This window comes from Haliotis rufescens, unplaced genomic scaffold, assembly GCF_023055435.1.
Source record: "Haliotis rufescens isolate VD_foot unplaced genomic scaffold, xgHalRufe1.0.p SCAF_3, whole genome shotgun sequence".
In the NCBI taxonomy this organism is placed as follows: Eukaryota; Metazoa; Mollusca; class Gastropoda; order Lepetellida; family Haliotidae; genus Haliotis; species Haliotis rufescens.
Window position 1 is genome coordinate 5,056,445 of NW_025964001.1, and position 21,588 is coordinate 5,078,032.

General features: G+C 42.9%; 2 protein-coding genes across 2 annotated transcripts in view; both read left to right on the forward strand.

Moving 5' to 3' along the window:
• Positions 1-3,253, forward strand: part of LOC124131831 (nidogen-1-like) — a 62,569-nt gene extending 59,316 nt beyond the window's left edge. Inside the window, exons 24-25 of the mRNA XM_048403573.1 lie at positions 425-546; positions 1,308-3,253. Coding sequence (XP_048259530.1) covers positions 425-546; positions 1,308-1,450 — 265 coding nt within the window. The 3' untranslated portion in view covers positions 1,451-3,253. The remainder of the gene's footprint in view (positions 1-424; positions 547-1,307) is intronic.
• Positions 3,254-10,340: 7,087 nt separating this feature from the next.
• On the forward strand, positions 10,341-21,194 carry LOC124131913. The gene is made up of 3 exons (XM_046495444.2): positions 10,341-10,716; positions 17,031-17,585; positions 20,556-21,194. Exons 1-3 carry the CDS (start codon positions 10,380-10,382, stop codon positions 20,780-20,782), a joined length of 1,119 nt encoding a protein of 372 aa, XP_046351400.2. The 5' UTR covers positions 10,341-10,379; the 3' UTR covers positions 20,783-21,194.
• Positions 21,195-21,588: the final 394 nt, after the last annotated feature.

Consider the following 21,588-nt stretch of genomic DNA (forward strand, 5'->3'; position numbering starts at 1 on the left):
TATGACAAACCAAGGTTCATGGTCGCGGCGAATCTTGGTTTCAAACCGCGACCAGCGGATCCTTACAGCTAAGGTGCACAGCCCTGTAAGACTTGCGATCGCCGGACCACACGTAACATAGCTAGCACCTTGGTACTGAAATTTATTTGAACAACTGAATCATTTCCCTACAATAAAGGGGCGGTGGGGTAGCCTGGTGGTGAAAGTGTTCGTTCGCCACGCCGAAGTCCCGGGTTCTATTCCCACATAGGTACAAGTCAATTTTGGTGTCCCCCGCTGTAAAATTGCTGAAATACTGCTTACAACAGCGAAAAACCATACTCTCTCACTCTACAATAAACCTGCGTCTCACTGTAACCATACTGCCTCACATTGACCACTCCTCGGGGATATTTCAAGAATAACACTCATGGTATGCTTTCAGCAAGGGAATTCCAAACATCAACCGGGATGGAGGCGCTCAGGCCAACGACCCGCTCAACCTCGCCATCGGCGGCAATGGCCGCGTGTACGGCGTGACAGCAGTCAGAGACCAATGTCCTCGAGGTGAGCAGCTCCTGGATGGTTGGATTAACCCCCTTAGTAAAGATTAAACGTCAATGCCAGAGCCAAACCAGTTTCGACATTGGGCACACAACACAAAATTGTGTTTAAAAATTATACTGAAAGACCATATAAACGCATATTCGTATTTTTGGTCACATTTGGCAAAATGACCCAAAAATCAAATTTAGTTGTTCTGGGTATTTAGGAATGAGATAACCAAACACAGGAATGGCGTCATATTGATTCAAATTTAATTCGATGTGTTTGGAGATGGACTTGCAAAAACACATGTTTTCTGATTACATGTTGGAGTTGATTGTTCGTTTTCAAAGTGTTTCATTATACATATATATAAATGGATCACTGATAATCAGTGATAACACCGGGAAAGGGTTAGTATGTCGTGCCGCTCACACAATTTGCATAAAAAAGGTGTTTGTTTGCTTCTTGAAACAATGGGGTTGCAGAAGGGGAGATAACCCTTGTAATTTTGGTTGGTTAGTTGGACGACTATGGGCCAGTGTATAAGACACTGAGTGGGTCGGACTAGGGCCCACTGGTACAAAACGATCTCAGCTCTAAGACGAACGTAACTCCAATACTTTAACATAGGTTTACGATAGTCGTAGCGCTATGGTCGCTTTGTGAAAGTGGGCCCATGTTTGATAACTCCTCAAGCGGAAGGGATTTGGGTCTCACTGGTAAGATTTGACAGGAAAAGGTAAAGTCAAATATCCTTACCTTACCTCTTTACGTTTCAGTTACCAATGGCTGCGCAGTTAACAACGGCGGATGTCGTTACCTGTGTCTACCATCACCAAGCGGAGGTCGTTCCTGCGCATGCCCAGACGATATTGACCCAAGAAGGTGCAACGAAGTGGCCTTGATGAAAAAGCGGAAGTGATGTGTCGGAAACGTTGATTGAACATTATCATTGGAATGAGAGTGTGGCTTTAAGTGATCTGAGCGGGTCGTACAACCATGGTGCTATTGGAGATGCTCGTTTTACTCTCAGTGTTCTAGTGTGCCAAAGTACTCGTGTATATAGGGTATATTATGACTGTATCGAGCCGACGACTATATATAACTACACAGCCATGCTTTATAACTCCTCGTCTCTATACCGCAAACTCCTTAAACGGTAATAGCAACGCTTTAACGTCAACGCAAGAGTTCTCTCTTTTAGAATATAGACTTTAGGAAATAAGTCCCCTTGATCATTGCGTCATATATTGGATCTCTTCATGGAATTGCTCAAACAATATACAGTAAAAGTGGCGTGGATCAATATGTGGAGTCGAGCTCTTTCAGAACAGGTACGACTTTTATCCCTCGTCTTCTAAGTCAGGACAAGAGACTTGAGATGCTCAATACTCAATAGGCTTGCAAATAAGAAAATGCGAGCCATCGTTTTAAGTGTATCATATGTGTATTATGTGTTGTTTAGTACTAGATGTATTTAACATAGGGTACCATTGTAGCAGTGTCGATAGGGTTCCATTGTCGGACTGTAGCAGTGTCGACATGTGTGAGGCCACGGTGACGATAGGTTTGTTCAGATGAATCTGAGGCTAATAACAACAAATATATGTTTCATGCGTTATGTACAAACACCCTCCTCTAATATTCATAAATATTAAGGGGGCGCCTTTTGGTAATTTTAATTTTTTAACAATTTAATTGTTTCAACCATAACTTCAGATGCCTCTGTTTGAATATGTATAAGGCCCCCAAAACAGATTTGTTCGTCAGTCGGATTTTGGTCAAAAATGAGCTGCTGCCACTACTCGATACATAAATATGTTGGAGGGGGACAAGCCCGACGAATATCTCATAAAAACAACGGAAGCCCATCTGACTCCCTGTAGATGTAAACAACATATACTAATTGATCTAGACTTTATTTAAGTCGTGACCCACGAATAGACACAGGCGCTTCATCTGTTGTTCCTAATCTTAGTAAGTTTGCTGTATACTCAGAGGAGGTGATATGTTTCTTAACATTGGTATCGGATTTTCTCATTAACAGGCAGTACAATGTGTCCAACTCTAATGATTCTATTCCTATCTCAGTAAGAAGACCCCAGTAAGAACAGCTTGCCGTAGGTTTACGGTATCTATGTCGTGTAACATCTGCGTGATATTTTTTCAAGCAGTGCCGGTACAGGTTACCTGATGTAAAACGGTGCTACTTGTGAATATAGATGAACGATAGACAATCGCATCTTCGCCTTCAAGAACAAACACAATTAATAGCGACTGGCGGAAATTATTGGTATGATGAGAGGAAATTCAGCTAAGTGGCTTACTATATACTACTTAAAAGAAGTTAAGAACGTAAAAATTCGTTCATATTACTATAGTTAGTCTGTCTGCCAGTGTTAATGGCGCGACATGACGGATACATTTGAGTAATACGAAAGAATCGGGCATTCTTAACTTCTTTTGAGTAGTATAGTCATCTCATAAAGATTTTCACACGAACCATGTCATACCTGGCCTACATTTTACAGAGCTGTACATTGTGGCGTACTAACGCGTGGCTTCATGTACCTCCCCCCTCCCCACCCCCGGGGCCAGTGCTAGGGTAGCTGGGACACACGGTCTCACTGCCACTGTATTCATTAACCCATTATGCAAGCCAAAGGGCATGTTTTGTACTCAATATTTTCTACATTGACAAATAAAGTGTTTTCTATAAAATAAACTTGTCTTTTGTATGTCTTCTATTAGACACCATTTTGTTTACTGCATGTTAACGCATGTAAATATTTGATTTGAGTTTTGAGTACACACCGGGAAATGTAATTGATTTATTAACGTGTACAGTGTATAATGAGTAAAATGGAATATATAGATTTTCCGACTTTGTTGCACAACATGTTTATTTTACCTTATGTAACATAGCGACTTGGTGATCGAATGGATTGATAAACCATTGTCCTCGCCACTTAAAATAGAATCACGAAATATCGCGATGATCAATTGACGAAGATAGCTTCATGTGTGCTAATACGCATAATGTGAAATCGGCCATTCCGTCGATGAGGAATATTATTTACAGTAATGACATAAATTGCAAATTGCAAATTCAAGAAATGTCCATTTTCTAAACGATAAACATCGTCATTGAGTTTTGATCACGTGGTAACAATGGCCGACTGAGGATCGTCAGTCAGGTGTCACCGCGCGACTATATTTAGCAGCGTGTCCAGTGGACGTGCATTACCAGCACGAACTGAAAGAAAGACACGTGCAGATATATCGAAGCGCTGTTGACCAAGGTCATTGCTGTAGGCGCCTTGCAAGCCGAAAATCGCTTAGAAGCGCTTGCGAACTCTTCCAAAATGGCGGCGCGACTACCACTTGGTTGCCTTGCCCAAATGAAGAACGAAATAGAAGAGGCTCGCTTTTGAAGATGTAGATCAGGCTGAGGGTGCTGGGATGTTAGCTGCCTTTGCCCATTTCCCAGCTGATCCAGACAAGAATTCTTTGTTCCGCTGTCAAAAATCAATTTTTTCTCAGCCGCCATTTTGGTTTGAGAACGAAGCGACCTCAGCGATTGGTTAGATTGCAAGCGGCTGAAAGTTAGCGCCCCACTGTAACGGTTTTTGCTGTACATCGCTTGCCAGCGATTGGCTGTTTGCAGCGCACCCCAAAATATAACTTCTCGCAGTCACCTGACCGTTGAGTCTAACCCGGAGTGTAACCACGTGATCAAAACTCACGTTGTTGTTAAACAACACACAAACAATTAATCATCGCGATATTTCGTGATTCTATTTTAAGTGGCGAGGACTATAGTAGTACTCAAACCGCAGTTACACTAGTTTCGATTTTATTCACGATTCTATAATTTTCAATAAAGGGAGATAACTCCAACTCGCATGAAACAAAGCTGCTACGGGCCCCTTTCGACTACAAAAAACAAGACCGGCTACTGACGATTCTCGCACGTGAATTTTGTGTTGAAATAATGAAAGAAACAGAAGGAACGGGAGATTGTTTAGAGCCTTACAATTTGTCTGTATTCAAACTATAGCCTCGAGGACACAAATCTCGTGTTATTAATAATAAAAACAACAACAATAATAATATTAATCATATTTATTAATAATGATGATGAGTATGTTTAAAACACTTCATGTTCCACACTCTTGAGTTAGCTCAAAGCGCTACATCATTACTTCCTCGGATAATGGATCAGTGTGTTCAGCTCACTGGGGAGTATACAACCCAAGCTGCCAACGAGACATATTACCAGCTCAGCCTACCGGCTGTTGGGTGGAAAAGGGCATATTTCGAAGTAACTCGTCACAAATCATTTTATACCTCTCAGGTTTGATTATTGCATCTTCTGGAAACAACTTTTAGTACTGCTGCCGCTGCTCTATGTCATGGGTACCCGTGAAGATCCGAGATAGAATAGGTCTTCGGCAACCCATGCTTGCCGTAAAAGGCGACTGTGTTGTCTGGTTCAGACTGGATTATTTACAGACCGCCGTCATATAGCTGGAATATTGCTGAGTGCAGCGTTAAACAACAAACAAACAAACAAACAAATCTATGGCATGGACTTCCAGTGGATGTCATCAGGTCCAAGGTTGTCCCCAGCTTCCCGTCAACCCTGAAGACCGTCCTGTTCAAAAGAGCATATCTCCCGAGACAAGGGAGTTAACTGACTGTAAAAGTCCAGTTTCCATCCTTACCAAACAAGGCCGGAATTTCTGGGTTTCAATCGTAGCGCCACCAGTGGCTATTACGAGTTATGTCCCATCTATGTCCCTCATATTGACCAATCAGATTCCACCTTTGAAATCACTGGCATTTGTTTCAAACAAAATGGCGTTGCCCAGTCAAGACGGTCTGATCTATAATCAAGATCCAGATTATAAAACGGGTCATACTTTTCGAAGTGTATCAAATCACGTGAGCACCTTTATTAAAAACTTGAAAAGATGTGGAAAATATCTGTCAATGCTCAGTTGACGGTACAAATGCTTTCCAAGTCATACAGTCGACCGAAATCTGCACGGCAGATTACGAACCGGATGTTGATTTCGTTACGCGATTTTGATTGGACTGTGCATAGACTCGTTAGTACAGTTATTTACAGACCGTCCTGAAACAGTTGGAATATTACTTTTTGTCGCATTAAACAACAAAAACAAAAACATTGACGCATGTCTCTGATAAGCAATAGCTGCAAAGGTGCAATTTTCGCCATAGGTATTCCTGTCATTCCCGGAGAAAACAAACCGATTTCTTTAAGCATTCCTGTACGTGAATAGTATGGATTAGTTCAGTGTCCAGCAGTATAGGCAATTCTCAAAGACCTTTAACAGTAATCTCAATATTTCATATTCAATGGTTTTAACTATATACAGTGTAAGTAATAACGGGCTACAGTGATGAGGTCGTAGTGATAATATTGCTGACTCCAAATTTTCTCAGTGAGTGAGTGGGTTTAAGACGTTTTAAGCATTATGCCAGCAACATCACAGTAACGGGGCTTGTGGTTAAAGCGTTCGGCCGTCACGCCTAAGACCCGGGTTCGATTCCCCACATCGGTACTATGTGTGAAGCTTATATCGGGTGTACCCAGCCCTGATATAGCTGGAATATTGCTAAAGTCGGCGTGAAACAATACTCATTGTACCCATGTGAGAAATCGAACCCGGATCTTCGGCGAGCGAGCGAACACTTTAACCACTTGGCTAATACGCCGCCCCTTTTCTCTTGAACATGGTTATAACGTTTTCGGATATGTTATATCGGAAAGAGAATCATTATTTACGACAGAAATGCGAAGGCACTTGCAGATCTCAAGGTTTGAGTTCTAGTCGAGTTTTTAAAATGGCAAACATGTCCAACATGAACCGCAGCAATAGCAAATAATGTGGTTTAGGTTTTAACATTGAGTAGTTTACACAGAGCGGAATGCCCTCCGGCGATCAACATGTGCAAAGTTAGAGTATAGATCAAGAACGCAATAAATATGTCTCGCGTTACACTTGTTCCACTTGATTGATCAGCGAAATCAATCTGTTTGCGTCATTTTGCTGCTTTTAAATGTTAGGTTCAGTAACTACACTCCACCTAACAAAGACAAACGCTTCTACTTACTTGAGGCTTAATGTTGTTGTTTGTTTGTTGTTTAACGCCGTACTCAGCAATATTCCAGCTATATGACGGCGGGCTGTAAAAAATCGAGTCTGGACCAGACCATCAAGTGATTGACATCCACGCAATTGGGATACGATGACATGCATCAACCAAAACCAGAGAGCCTGACCACCCCATCCCGTTAGTCGCCGCTTACGACAAGCATGGTCGCTCTTTACGGCAAGCATGGGTTGCTGAAGACCTATTCTACCCTGTAACTTCACGGGCCTGTTAAGACCTATTCATGACGGGTCTTGATGCTAAATGTTTGGAAAAGACGCTGGCCTACATTTTCTCTTCTTCTCGTTTGTGTTCGATTTTGGAAACTGCGTTCGATTCCAAGGTCGTTTGGACCTTCCGATCAATCTCCAATTATTTCAGTTAATCGGGGACTATCCACTATTCGGGGACCGGGGCATGATGAGGCATCGCCATCAACCGATTGCTAAATTGGGTCGCATGAAAGTGGTGAGATTGTTTTTTGAAAAACAAGTTTTTGTTATTTCTTTTTCTGTACGAAATCGGCCAGATATACACAAACGGTCACAGCTAGCAATTCTGTCTATAAAAAGCAACGCCGGGATTTTTTTCTGAAAGGTTAAACCGAACAATTATTGTATTGGGGTAGAATGAGACAAACTTAGTTTTTTCAGCTTTTTCTGGAACAAATTTGTTTTCCAAATAATCTAAGGCCCCTTCGATGACATTGTTTAAATTAATGCTTTGAGGCACTAACTTAAAAAATATTCTGTCCGTAACAAAAGTCCGGACTGTCAATCACGACACCCCAACCCTCCCTCCCCCTCCCCAAAAACCCGCGAATATAAATGGTCGGTCCCCTAACCTCCCTTTCTCCCGCCCTCCAAGGCAGTTGGACCAGCTCTGCAGGGATGAGCTGTATCAAAGAGATGTAGGTTTGATGTCAGTGATCTCCTGCGATTATTTTATGCGAGTGACATTCTCAAGTGTTATGTTAAACTTTACCCTTTCCTTTTCGCTTTATGTAACGTTTATGCGATGTAAATACCGTAATGCTATAACGATACCGTGAAATTGCTCTGTTGAATCCCCATGATCCTCTGTGATTTACGATCACCGAAAGCGAGGCTCGTTCTCGCGAGATTTAAACGGAACTCACTATATAGACAGCAGTTATCCACAGCAGCGTTCTGCCAGACAATTGCTCAAAATTGCCTACATGTGCGTGCGCCTGGAAATCAGATATTTCAAAGAAACCACACTCGAATCGACTTCAAAGAAAATATTCAATTATAGGATGTTTTGGTAGTCCTATTCTGATCGTACACGGCAATCAGCGGACTGGGAAACTATGGGATTTTTCCTATGCGATTAACACACATTTGAAACGTAACACGATTGACGATCTAGCTGTGATTGACCTGACTGGTATGTTTATGTTAACATTTGCCCGTGATGTACAAATATGGTTCGACATGCGGTTGATGGAAAGGGAGCTAGGAACCTAATTTGGCACGAAACTGGTATTTCCCACTTGGAACTGATTACATTCTGATATGCAATCATCTTGTGTATATAGATCCCACTAAATGTGCCGTGAAAAAGGTTTCGATCATAACGTGATTGGATGGGAAATGATCAGGTCGGATTAAATAACCGTCTTGTACCGGAGCGTGCATGCAAACATGCATATAATACCTACAATGAAAAAAACACACTATTTCCATTTATTTTATTTTGGTTGTCTGGGTTACGTTTATAGAGGGAAGGGATCAATATAAAATATTTTCTCTTATTGCGTCAAATTATTTGATTTGGGGGAAAATGGTTTCTGACAATGTATTAAATAGAAGAAAAGGTCGGTTACATAAATCAATGTTCGTTTTATAAACCACGTCACTCTTTACAGCAATGACGAGTATAATGAGCTACCGATGGGAGACTGGAAGCTTGGCATCGAGAGTTTTTACGGGTTTATTTTACATCTCGTCATTGATAAGAACGTTTTGAATTTTGGAAACAATTGGTAAATATGTATTTTGTTGTTTGTACAAGCTGATTCCATACACCTGTTTCGCAGTAAAATAAAATTAAAAAGACACTGCGCCACTTTAGGGATATATTTTTATTTATTATATAGTTCCGGACAAATGAAAGTATACACTTGAAATTTGGATTTGATCAAAATATTAAGAACTTGTTCCTCAAGGCTATATTCGAAGTCTGCTTGACACCCTGAACGTATTAATCGTGTGATTACCCGACGCCATTTAGGAAGCGGTCAAATGTAAGAAATGTTATATTCGGAAAAACACTTTCTTAGTAAAGTACAGATTCTAGTACTTTTGGGGGTTGAGTCCCATCCGGGATCCGAACTTACACTGCCAGAGTGAGGCACCTAATCGCCAGCACACAAAGTCAGCGATCTAACCCACTCAGCCATCGAAGCTTGTGCATTGATAACTTTCGGTCATGTGAACCGTGCCAACTTACACTTGTCAGAGGGGTACACAAAGTACGTGATCTAGACTAGCAGTTGCCGGACATTCATTTTATGCAAATGTCACATTTGTTACGTATATATGGTGTATCAGAATTAGAGCTTACACTGTCATCCGAGACTACAGAAAAAGAAATTGAAAAAAGCTGTCACAAGTAGAATGTTATTTCCCCAATGATACCCCACCATACACTAACATATAAACCGGGGCGGTCGGGTAGCCTAGTGGTTAAAGCTTTCGCTCGTCACGCCGAAGACCTGGGTTCGATTCCCGAAATGGGTACAATGTGTGAAGCCCATTTCTGGTGTCCCCGCCGTGATATTGCTGGAATATTGCTATAAAGCGGCGTAAAACCATACTCACTCACTCACTCACTCACATATACACCGATAGTATACACGAGAAAATTGGCTATGACCTAAAAAATTACAAACGTTATCAACGTTACTAGGGTGAAAACTGTCGCCGAAACATTGCAAACTTGACCCCCCAAACCACAGTTATGACACCGTATCAGATATATCACCATCGAATAACCTTTTCTTGCTTGTTTCAGTTTCAGCCACGATTAAACGTGGGCGTATACTTTCGCCCGGCTGTTTATAATTTCTCGACTGTTGACATCTAAATTCTATCCCTAACGTCGAGCAGAGTCTGTTTCATTTTATTTGACCGTGAAATAGGTACGTGGGATTATGTAACACTAAGAACCAAACTGTAAAACCATAAAAAAGATTTTTTTTCAATATATCATAAATTCATAAATTTACTACCAATGACGAAAAAAAAAATTACATTTGTAAAATATTTCCAGTCTATCAAATCCCATGCAATTGCCAACCGTAATTTGAGTGAGTGAGTGAGTGAATAAGGTTTTACGCCGCTTTTAGCAATATTCCAGCAATATCACGGCGGGGGACACCAGAAATGGGCTTCACACATTGTACCCATGTCGGGAATCGAACCCGGGTCTTCGGCGTGACGAGCGAACGCTTTAACCACTAGGCTACCCGACCGCCCCCGTAATTTGAGGTTCACAATAAGTCAGTAAGCGAGATGGTGGCCCCTTGAAACACTCTTGACTTTTAGGCTGCGACAAAACCATTACGTCACAAATATTTAATGACGTCATAAAAGAATGACGTCACAGAGCCACAACAGTGGCGTCAGTGCAAGTGATAGGGCAAGATGGATCTGACATCAGGCGGTGGCTGTTTGAGTAGTGCCTGCGAATTAGACTTTCTACCGGGGAATTGTGACGTATGTAAGCAGAAGAACGTCCGAGTCACCCCCTTTCATTGCAAGTCGCACCTCTACTGCAGGAGCTGTTTAGAGTTCGCACCGAAATTCCGTCGACGCAGAGATTTTTCCTGCCCCACGTGCAGTGATCACAACAATCAGCGGACGTCAGAGAATCACCAGGAAGTGGATCAGTTCATGCGCACTCAAACTTCCAGTCAGACAAATGAAGACTTTGAGGAGGTAGTGTTCAATGTTGGAGGATCGAATATCGTGTCCTGGGAACGTAAGTGTTTGACTTCTTTATAATATTATTCAGCATTATCACACTGTTGGGTAGCCAAGCAGGAAAGGCGTTCGCTCGTCACGACATAAAACCCATTCGATGCTTGAGTGTAACATGTGATTTGTTTGTTTGTTTGTTTGTTTAACGCCGCACTCGGCAACATTCCAGCTATATGACGGCGGTCTGTAAATAATCGAGTCTTGACCAGACAATCCAGTGATTGACATCATGAGCATCGATCCACGCAATTGGGATCGATGACATGCATCAACCAGGTCAGCGAGCCTAACCACCCGATCCCGTTAGTCGTCTCTTACGACACGCTTAGTCACCTTTTACAGCAAGCATGGGTTGCTGAAGAACTATTCTACCCCGGATCTTCACGAGTCTATTACCATAGGGGTGGTTTCCTATAGCATAGTCTCCTTTTATTGCAAGAATGGGTTAATATGTGAAGTCTATTGTTCGTGTCCCCCTACCCGTCATATGGCTCGGATAATCCTGAAAGGGACGTTAATCTTAATCACTCATTCACCATATGAAACAAGACCGGGGAAGACCCGGTTGAGAATTATTCTTCAGCAACCCATTTTGTCATAAGAGTCGACTAACGATATCGGGTGGTCAGGCTCGGTGACTTGGTTGATGTATGTCGTTGTATCGGAGTTGCGTAGGCCGATGCTCATGATGTCAATCACTGGATTGTCTGGCCCAGACTCGATTATTTACCAACCGCTATCATTTTGCTGAGTGCGGCGTTAAACATCATACAAACAACATATAAAAAGAAATCAAAACATTTCGTGTGTTTCCCAATGACGTTTGCTATGTCGAACAGTGTCAGTCTCCACTGTGGGATGCTGAAAGTTGTCCTCAGGAATAGTTCTTATCGTGTGCGTTAACCACACTGAAGACCCGTGTTATATTTACATTATATAAAGTAACTACGCGATAAATCGCAAAGAACAATGAAGAACGAGGCTTCATTTAAGAAACGTATTTATTGTACAATAAAACACTGAAGGGAGAATGAACCACTACCGGTAATAATGATAGAAGTTTGTACATTTTGGTCTGCAAGCATACTCCCCAGGGAGCTGAGAATGAAAATCGAGTACATACTGATCCATTGACCGGGTAATAATATAGCGCATTGAGCATGCTTTACAGCGTGGATATGGCCCAGTATAAATAAACACATTACATAATAATTATTATTATTATTATCATTATTAAGTGAAAGTATGAAATATGCTGTGGTGTTTTTAAACTAAGATGTCAACAACTGTTTTTATTATGATTTAAAAAAAATTTGGTCGCATTTGAGAAATTTCAGGTCGGCTGATCCTTATGTCAGATACTATAAGATCCTCCAAGCTGTATTGTTGTGTTGCCTTTGTCGGGCACTTAACAACATTACCATCTTGTAGAAAAAAGCTACATGCGTATTTCCAGTGACATTAACAAAGTGCTCACAGCGAGACATGATGGCTTCCATGCACGTGGAAGTCTCTAGAGTTTGTAAACATTGTGTTTGTGACATTTCGACATATATCATAGCTTTAAAATATCGTCAACATGACCGTAAAGAATAGTGGATAACATTTTTGAAGGTTGTCTTTGTATGTAAACAGAGAGACAAAAGAAAGAATACCGAGTTTGTGTTTTATGTATTGAAAAAGGAAAGAACTGTTGATTATGTCTATTTAACCATGACTCAATAATGGTGAGTGAGTGAGTATGGTTTTACGCCGCTTTTAGCAATATTCAAGCAATATCACGGCGGGGGACACCAGAAATGGGCTTACACATTGTACCCATGTCGGGAATCGAACCCGGGTCTTCGCTTTAACCACTAGGCTACCTGACCGCCCCTACTCAATAATGCAACAATGCGAAATAATTAATCTGTGGCTGTGTTAAAAGAAATAAAGGTTAGATGAAGACTGGGGTATAAAATGTTTTTTTAACCATGTTTGAAATTAAACATTTGTCCCGAAAGAAGCAAATTTATCGATTTTCAAATACCCATCAGCAATAGTGTATTATGCGAATTTAAAAATAAATTAATTATTTTTTAATTTTTGATTTTTTTTAAAAAACACGTAGAAGTATTATTTGAGTGCTGAATAAGCACCAATACAGTTCATCTGGGATTTCGAAGTATACAAGAAAATTAGAAAATCTAATACAGATCAATTACCAGCGAACATCAAGGTACTGCTAGTTGACCGACTTCCGACATCCGCTCAGTTACGTGCCCGGCAATAAACGTTCAAAATATAACAAAAACACAGGGCGGTTCATATTTCAATAGTGTTGATATTTACATTTGCCTGAAGATAGGAGATCGGATTTTCAACGAGGCTTTTTAAAAATAGATAATACAACGTGCTGAGCTTTGTCAAGGACAACGGTCGAAATAGAAACTCGCGAATCAGCACTTGATGCCCACTGCGAGAAAGTAGAATATCAAATTCAGAAATTTCGAAATATGTCTTTTTGTATATGAATGTAAATGTCACTGTATATGTTTGTCCATATGAAAAATGGTGAACGCGTATTTACACATGGACAAATTGGTCAGCAATCTTATGACGAGCCGAAAAGTACTGATGAACATAAAACAATATTATTCCAGTTCTAGATTAATAAAATTCATTTTCACTGGTTCAAAACAATGTTTACAAAATGCAAAGTTTTTGAAAACCATTGATGAAATAATCCTCTCTAGATATATATTAAATATCACCCCAATCTGTTGCATATTTGCTCTGTACGGACTAAGCCAAGTCAACATGGCATCCACCACTGTAGGGGTGACAGGTTGTAGACATTAATTTAATTACAAAAATGCTGAACAAATTAATTTCTCAAACAAATTAATATATCACAGTGTATTAGTTATTTTTTAAAAGTTGTACTTATGTACCATTAAGTTTGAAATAACTCCTCAGCTACAGTAATATATACACAGAATGACTATCCCTCCTCCCCTAAGCTTGACATGGCTGATCTACTTACGTTATTTTTCACTGCCCATGGCTGCCAAAATAGCTGTTCACAGGAGACAGTGTTATTTACAAACGCCGATCTATAAGTATGTTCACCATTAGAGAAGAATTACTGGTACAAATGAGCCTCCTTGCCAACGGAAACACCCTAAAGTATGGCTGAACACCACCGTTTTTAGCTGAGGACGAGTCAGCATTGTACGACACGAGAAAATCTGCGCGAGTCCTCATTTTTGTACCTCGTATGGTGTGGCCATGAGACAGTTGTTGGTGTCAGTTTTACTTAACTGCGAGTGTTCCGAAATAAATTTCATCATGTTTGATATGCTATTGTTATGATATCGAACGTATACAATTCTAATGGGTTTTAGGTAACCATTGTTATATGCATATGTTTCCAAACCAGATGTTTTTGTTTAAATTAAACTATGCGCCTAAATATTTATTCTTAAATCACTGGAACATAGAAACAATGTCATTTTTGTGGTAGACAATTTAATTCTTTCTCGCATTTTCTGGGAAAATTTATTTGATTTGGTAAATCCCACCACACACGCACGCACGCACACACAGAATATCAAATGGTCATTCCCTAAGTACAAATACAAAGTGACCAGTGGAAATCAAGGCTAGAATAGATCTTCAGCAACCCATACTTGCCACAACAGGCGCCTATAACAAACAAACAAACAAACAAACAAACAAACAAACAAATGCAAAGGACCCACAAAATGTTAAATAAATTAGTAATATCTCAGACATTTAGATGAAAATACTCGCGTTCAATCACGTGCGCATGCAACTTAAAAAACCTGAGTGGGCAAACAAGAAAACTAAACGCGATTCTTTTCTTGACTTATGACGTCATTCATCAAGGCCGCTTCTATTCCTAGTCATGATATTTACGTACTTTTCAATAAAAAGTAACATCGTTTATTACCTTTCAGTTTCTAAAGGTTTATTTATTCGATGTATCTGCGATCAAGACTAAGCGGCCCCACTATTGTCAGCAACCTAGTTTTGGCGCTGGGGGAATTTGGATTATGTATATTGAAATCCTTTCCAATCAATACATTCGCAGTTCTAAACAACATCCTGATATCTTGAGATGGCGTTTTCTTCTAGAAATATTTCCTGAAAGGCTTGAAAATATAAAACATTCTGTTGTAACTTCACGTTGCTGTGAATTTAAATTAATTCAACTGTCATTCATACTGAAAAACAAGGTGTAATTAGTCACGCGATGGCTAAATTTACAAGACTTAGTTTATTCTCAACGTATTTGCGGTATTTCCGTATAAGATTAATTTTACATAATGCAAGAAACAATGGTTGTTATTATCGCGTTTATATTCCTCTTCTAAGGAGAATAATCAAAATGTGTAAAGGTATTGAAAAATCACACTTCATGGCACATATTACCGAAGAAGCGTGAATTTTGATGCTCGATTGCAAAGCATTTCGCCTTGCAGAGTTGTGTACCTTGGGCACGCCAGAAACCCATGATCGTAGGTTCGAATCCCGATACTTCCCGATTATGTATCTAGGTACATCAGCACTATAACGTGCTGGTGGCTTTCACCGAAGTGGTAAACCTCTAAGACCTGCATCACTTCGGGATTTCTTCCCACATTAGGCTAACAAACCGCGATGTAACTGGAATACTGTTCAAAGCGCCAGTAACCTAAACCACTAACTTAATTTTTCATAATAGTTCTTGTTGTGACTAGATCATAAATGTCAATATGTTTCCAATATGATCTGACACCATCACTGGAACTCCTAAGTGCTACAAGACCAGAATCCTTAAAACAATTTGCTGTCTTGTAAAAAACACGCGCCACTATTTAGAACAGCGAATTGTATATGATTGAATATGACATTTGTAGCAGCAGGACAAGTTGGTTATATAAAGTAAGTCATTCGGGCACTTAGCACCTGACGGCGTGCGAGCTAAACCTCAATTTAATAATTGATATATTTTCCCGTAAAAACCATGCCTCGTTTTCGAGTGAGACCTACTTACAGTAAACATAGTTTGCCAGCAGACGACAGATTCCCCCACTCGCCTCTGTCAACTGGACAAACGGAGGCGTTTACTAAAATAGCTGTGTTTGGTTACTTTCATTGGTTTTCCATGTTGCGAAATATATTTACTGAATATTAATGCTTTTTCACATAGGTGATAAGGTTTATTCATTTCATGATTATTACCATCTTTGGTAATTTTTTCAAACTGTATCCCTGACTACATGGGCTACCATCACGGTATCATAGATTTCTTCTCAGGAGGAATACCATTATTCCCACTTTTGTTTGTATTTTCTCCGCAAGTACCTGATTTTGTATATCATGTTGAACATCTTTTGATCGGATACCTCTGGGAGAAGTTTTGGGGTCATGCTTGCATTCTCCTCCTGGTCTCGAAGAAGGTTGGTTGGTTGGTTTGTTGTTTAAGGCGCACTCAGCAATATTCCAGCTATATGACGGCTCCCGAAGAAGGAGATACAAAAAGAATAGACTGCTTTTCTCACAGATACACATGTAAACTGTTGCAATGATAAAAAATAATTCAACTTGGATAAAGAGATCCATAAATCCACATACAATCACAAGATGCAACATTCCTTACGGTTTAAAGGTTCTATATAGTGAGTGAGTTTGTTTTTACGCCGCTTTTAGCAATATCACGGCGGGGAACACCAGAAATGGGCTTCACTAATTGTACCCATGTCGGGAATCGAACCCGGGTCTTCGGCGTGACGAGCGAACGCTTTAACCACGACGCTACTCGACCTACATATTTTAATGCACACACTAACCCATATGCTACAAATGTACTCTTGATATTTTCGACTTGAGAATTCATTAGTTTTAGAGTTGTCACAATTCCAATATGTTCATACCTTTTTTGACAAATATTACCTTTTTTACCTTTTTTGAAAATAAACAGTGAGTAAAACACATGGTATTCCAAGTGAGTGCCAAGAAAATAACAGTTGAACTCACAATTTAGCTATGATAGAGCATAAAAAGGCAATATCCAAGATATACTCCAAAAGTAATGATCCACAACAGTAACAGTAGTATTCTGTTACAGCAGACGATAGGTTTGAGCCAATCATTTAACTGATGGAGGTCATGTGACACGTAATATGACACCGTACACGGCCACTAAAGACACAATGACTAATAATAACCCACCGACGGAGGTACACGAGCTTTAAAATGTGACACAGTTCATAAGGATGGGGCGTTAAACTCAAATCACTCACTCACTCACCGATCTTTCCTCCATAGGTGACCCCGAGTGTTCTGACGAGGAGTCCGACCTCACGGGGAACAATGACGAATGGGAAAATCTGCTCAGGACAGTGTCACGTGACACAAAGCAGCAGCCGACATCCGGTGTCGAGCAGCCAATAGAGAGGCAGACGTCATATGTGAATCACAAAATACAGCAGTCTTTTGAAGAAAATGGCCCGATGACGAGGTTTATTACCAAGCCAGGAATTATGGGAATGGCTCCTGCTACGTCCTATCTACAGTTAAAGCTCCCAACAGCAGAGCCTTCTGAGTCCAGTAAATCGTCCTCCATCAGCTCCGGGAGCTCTTCACCAGCTACAGCCTCAAACAAAAGCCAGACGTCTTCAATGGAAATCAAGATTAGCCAAACCAACTCCAGACTCCTAGGTCAAAAGAAGCCTATTTCTGGGTCCAACTGTTCCTTCTGCAGCAGCAACGCCTCCAAGTCTAGCGACAACGACGACGGGTATCGTCTGGAGGTGAAAGGATCGCCCATGGTAGGAACTCGTCACTCCAGGCAGGCGCAGTGGCTCTTCAATGCAAGCCCCGGTGAGGCTCTATATTTATCCTATCTTTGTTCCGCCTTCGATTGATACATGGTTTATGTCGACCCCATCTCCGTGAAGATAGGGGTAAGAATTGGTCTTCATCATCCGCCGATCCCCGAATAGTGGATAGTCCCCGATTAACTGAAATAATTGGAGATTGATCGGAAGGTTCAAACGACCTTGGAATCGAACGCAGTTTCCAAAATCGAACACAAACGAGAAGAAGAGAAAATGTAGGCCAGCGTCTTTTTCAAACATTTAGCCTCAAGACCCGTCTTGAATAGGTCTTAACAGGCCCGTGAAGGTTCAGGGTAGAATAGGTCTTCAGCAACCCATGCTTGCCGTAAAGAGCGACCATGCTTGTGGTAAGAGGCGACAAACGGGATGGGGTGGTCAGGCTCTCTGGTTTTGGTTGATGCATGTCATCGTTTCCTAAATGCGTAGATCGATGCTCACGATGTCAATCACTTGATTGTCGGGACTGGGTAATGCGGAAGTATTATATAAACCGTCAATGCCATAGAATAAACAAACGTCAATATTTCGATTAACCTCCGAAACAGAATCCGTTGGGCGTAAAAGGCAAACGTAGGATGAACATTATATGAGGGAGTGAGTGAGTGAGTGAGTTGTGTTTAACGCCGCTTTTTACAGTATTACAGTTATATCGCGGCGTGTCAGCTTAATGTGGGAGGAAAACCCGAAGTGATGCAGGTCTCAGAGATTTACCACTTCGATGAAACCCAGGAGCACGGGTATGGTGCTGACAAACCTAGAAACTTAATCGGGCTAATGCCGATTTTATAGTGCTAGCCTACTTAGATCCCAGCCGCAGTTTAACATTAATACCCCACAAAGACACAGGATACTGACGCCGATCCGACCAGTCCTTGTTTTAGCCCCTTTAATGCCGAGCGTCAGACAGAGTAACGTCTTTTGGTATGCCGCGACCGGGGATCGAACCCCGGACCTTTCGCTCTCCGGGCGGACGCTCTACCGCTAGACCACGGAGGCGGTCGAGCATATGCAGAGCCTTCTTGTCTTCATTTGGAACACGATGCCGTGTTGTCAGTCCTCCCTGCTCCATGTCCTCCCGTCCTCGGCTACACGGCCCTTTGTCCTCCCGTGGTCGGCTACACGGCCCTTTGTCCTCCCGTGGTCGGCTACACGACCCTATGTCTTCCCGTGGTCGGCTACACGGCCCTTTGTCCTCCCGTGGTCGGCTACACGGCCCTATGTCTTCCCGTGGTCGGCTACACGGCCCTTTGTCCTCCCGTGGTCGGCTACACGGCCCTATATCCTCCCGTGGTCGGCTACACGACCGTATGTCCTCCCGTCCTCGGCTACACGACCTATGTCCTCCCGTGGTCGGCTACACGACCGTAGGTCATCCCGTCCTCGGCTACACGGCCCTATTTCCTCCCGTGGTCGGCTACACGGCCCTATGTCCTCCCGTGGTCGGCTACACGGCCCTATGTCTTCCCGTGGTCGGCTACACGACCTTATGTCCTCCCGTCCTCGGCCACATGGCCCTATGTCCTCCCGTGGTCGGCTACACGGCCCTATGTCCTCCCGTCCTCGGCCACACGGCCCTATGTCCTCCCGTCCTCGGCTACACGACCTTATGTCCTCCCGTCCTCGGCCACACGGCCCTATGTCCTCCCGTCCTCGGTTACACTGCCCTATGTCTTCCCGTGGTCGGCTACACGGCCCTATGTCCTCCCGTCCTCGGCCACACGGCCCTATGTCCTCCCGTCCTCGGCTACACGACCTTATGTCCTCCCGTCCTCGGCCACACGGCCCTATGTCCTCCCGTCCTCGGCCACACGGCCCTATGTCCTCCCGTCCTCGGTTACACGGCCCTATGTCCCCCCGTGGTCGGCTACACGACCCTATGTCCTCCCGTGGTCGGCTACACGACCCTATGTCCTCCCGTGGTCGGCTACACTGCCCTATGTCCTCCCGTCCTCGGCCACACGGCCCTATGTCTTCCCGTGGTCGGCTACACGGCCCTATGTCCTCCCGTGGTCGGCTACACGGCCCTATGTCCTCCCGTCCTCGGCCACACGGCCCTATGTCCCCCCGTGGTCGGCTACACGACCTATGTCCTCCCGTCCTCGGCTACACGGCCCTATTTCCTCCCGTGGTCGGCTACACTGCCCTATGTCCTCCCGTCCTCGGCCACACGGCCCTATGTCTTCCCGTGGTCGGCTACACGACCTTATGTCCTCCCGTGGTCGGCCACACGGCCCTATGTCCTCCCGTGGTCGGCTACACGACCTTATGTCCTCCCGTGGTCGGCTACACTGCCCTATGTCCTCCCGTGGTCGGCTACACGACCTTATGTCCTCCCGTCCTCGGCCACACGGCCCTATGTCCTCCCGTCCTCGGTTACACTGCCCTATGTCCTCCCGTGGTCGGCTACACGACCTTATGTCCTCCCGTCCTCGGTCACACGGCCCTATGTCCTCCCGTCCTCGGCCACACGGCCCTATGTCCTCCCGTGGTCGGCTACACTGCCCTATGTCCTCCCGTCCTCGGCCACACGGCCCTATGTCTTCCCGTGGTCGGCTACACGACCTTATGTCCTCCCGTCCTCGGCCACATGGCCCTTTGTCCTCCCGTCCTCGGCCACACGGCCCTATGTCCTCCCGTGGTCGGCTACACGGCCCCATGTCCTCCCGTGGTCGGCTACACGGCCCTATGTCCTCTTGTGGTCGGCCACACAAGTGACTCACGCTCCACTGTTTCCTGACCAGGAACAATGCAAACCTAACAATAACAAAAATACACCTTTGAGACCCGTATAAAAAAAAATCACCTTCGAATAACCATTCTCTTGTTTGTTTCATTTTTAGTGGTGTTTAAACCTTCTTTTGGCTGGCGGTAAATGATCATTGGTTAACAATGGGGTCCAATAGATTGCAGGCACTCTTTCAACGCAAAACATTATCTGCTTGTTCTATGACAGAGGATTACACCGATGACGCCAGGAAGAGGCGCCCCAACACTCCGGTGAGTTCTCGCACAAGCAGCAGCCCCGAGGGGCACGGCAGGGGCGGCTCCGTGACGTCGTTCGAGCGCTGGATGGAGGAACTGGGCGCGGTCGAGGGGCCATTATTCAAGGATAGTGACGCCCCATTCTCATCGGAGGAGAAACTACCGGAAGTCGAGAAAGATGACTTCTGGGATATGTGATATATTTCTCTTTGGCTTGAATGTCTTGGTCTATATGATAACAATGTTTCATAATTGGATGTTTGGTATGATACATTGTTTTATAACAGTTTATTTTGAATGATATCTTGTATGGTTGATATTTCTGATGCTACTTGTCACGATTGCATTCAGTGACCGACAAGTATATGATAATATGTAACCTCAAATTTCTCCACAACTAAGGGAGCGTCTTAAACATGGCACATCTCTTTAGTAAATACTGCATCAGAATAACCTATGAAGTGCTACTTTATATACGTATATATATACGTATAAAGTCAAACTTGATGAATATATATCATGTCAAATGAATGTGGTAGATACAAGGATATGTTTTCCCCCTGTTTCGTAACGCATATGGATGGTAATAAACTATATTTGTGTATGTTGACCATGACCGCGTGTGTCGTTTATACTGTGGTATGGTAGAAATATCTGCTCGAATTATGGTAATGATGTTACCACGTGACACTGACGGTGAAAGTTCGGTCGATGAACATGGGAGTTGTGTGATTTCGTTGGATCACCTGTCTCTGTTCGCATGGCTCAATCCTCGTGATCACTTATGCAACAGCCAGGGAGGACTATTATGACACTGATGACGTTGAGGAGAAGGGATTGCATCACTAAGAAGGATCTGCTTCAGTTGCACGGCCGCTGTGGGAGTGGTCTTAGGGCGGTGTCATAGTTAGCTGATATTGAGTTCCACTTATAACACGACGTGTCAGCTTAATGTGGGACGAAAGCTCAAAATGATACAAGTCTTAGACGTTTTTCCCATTTTG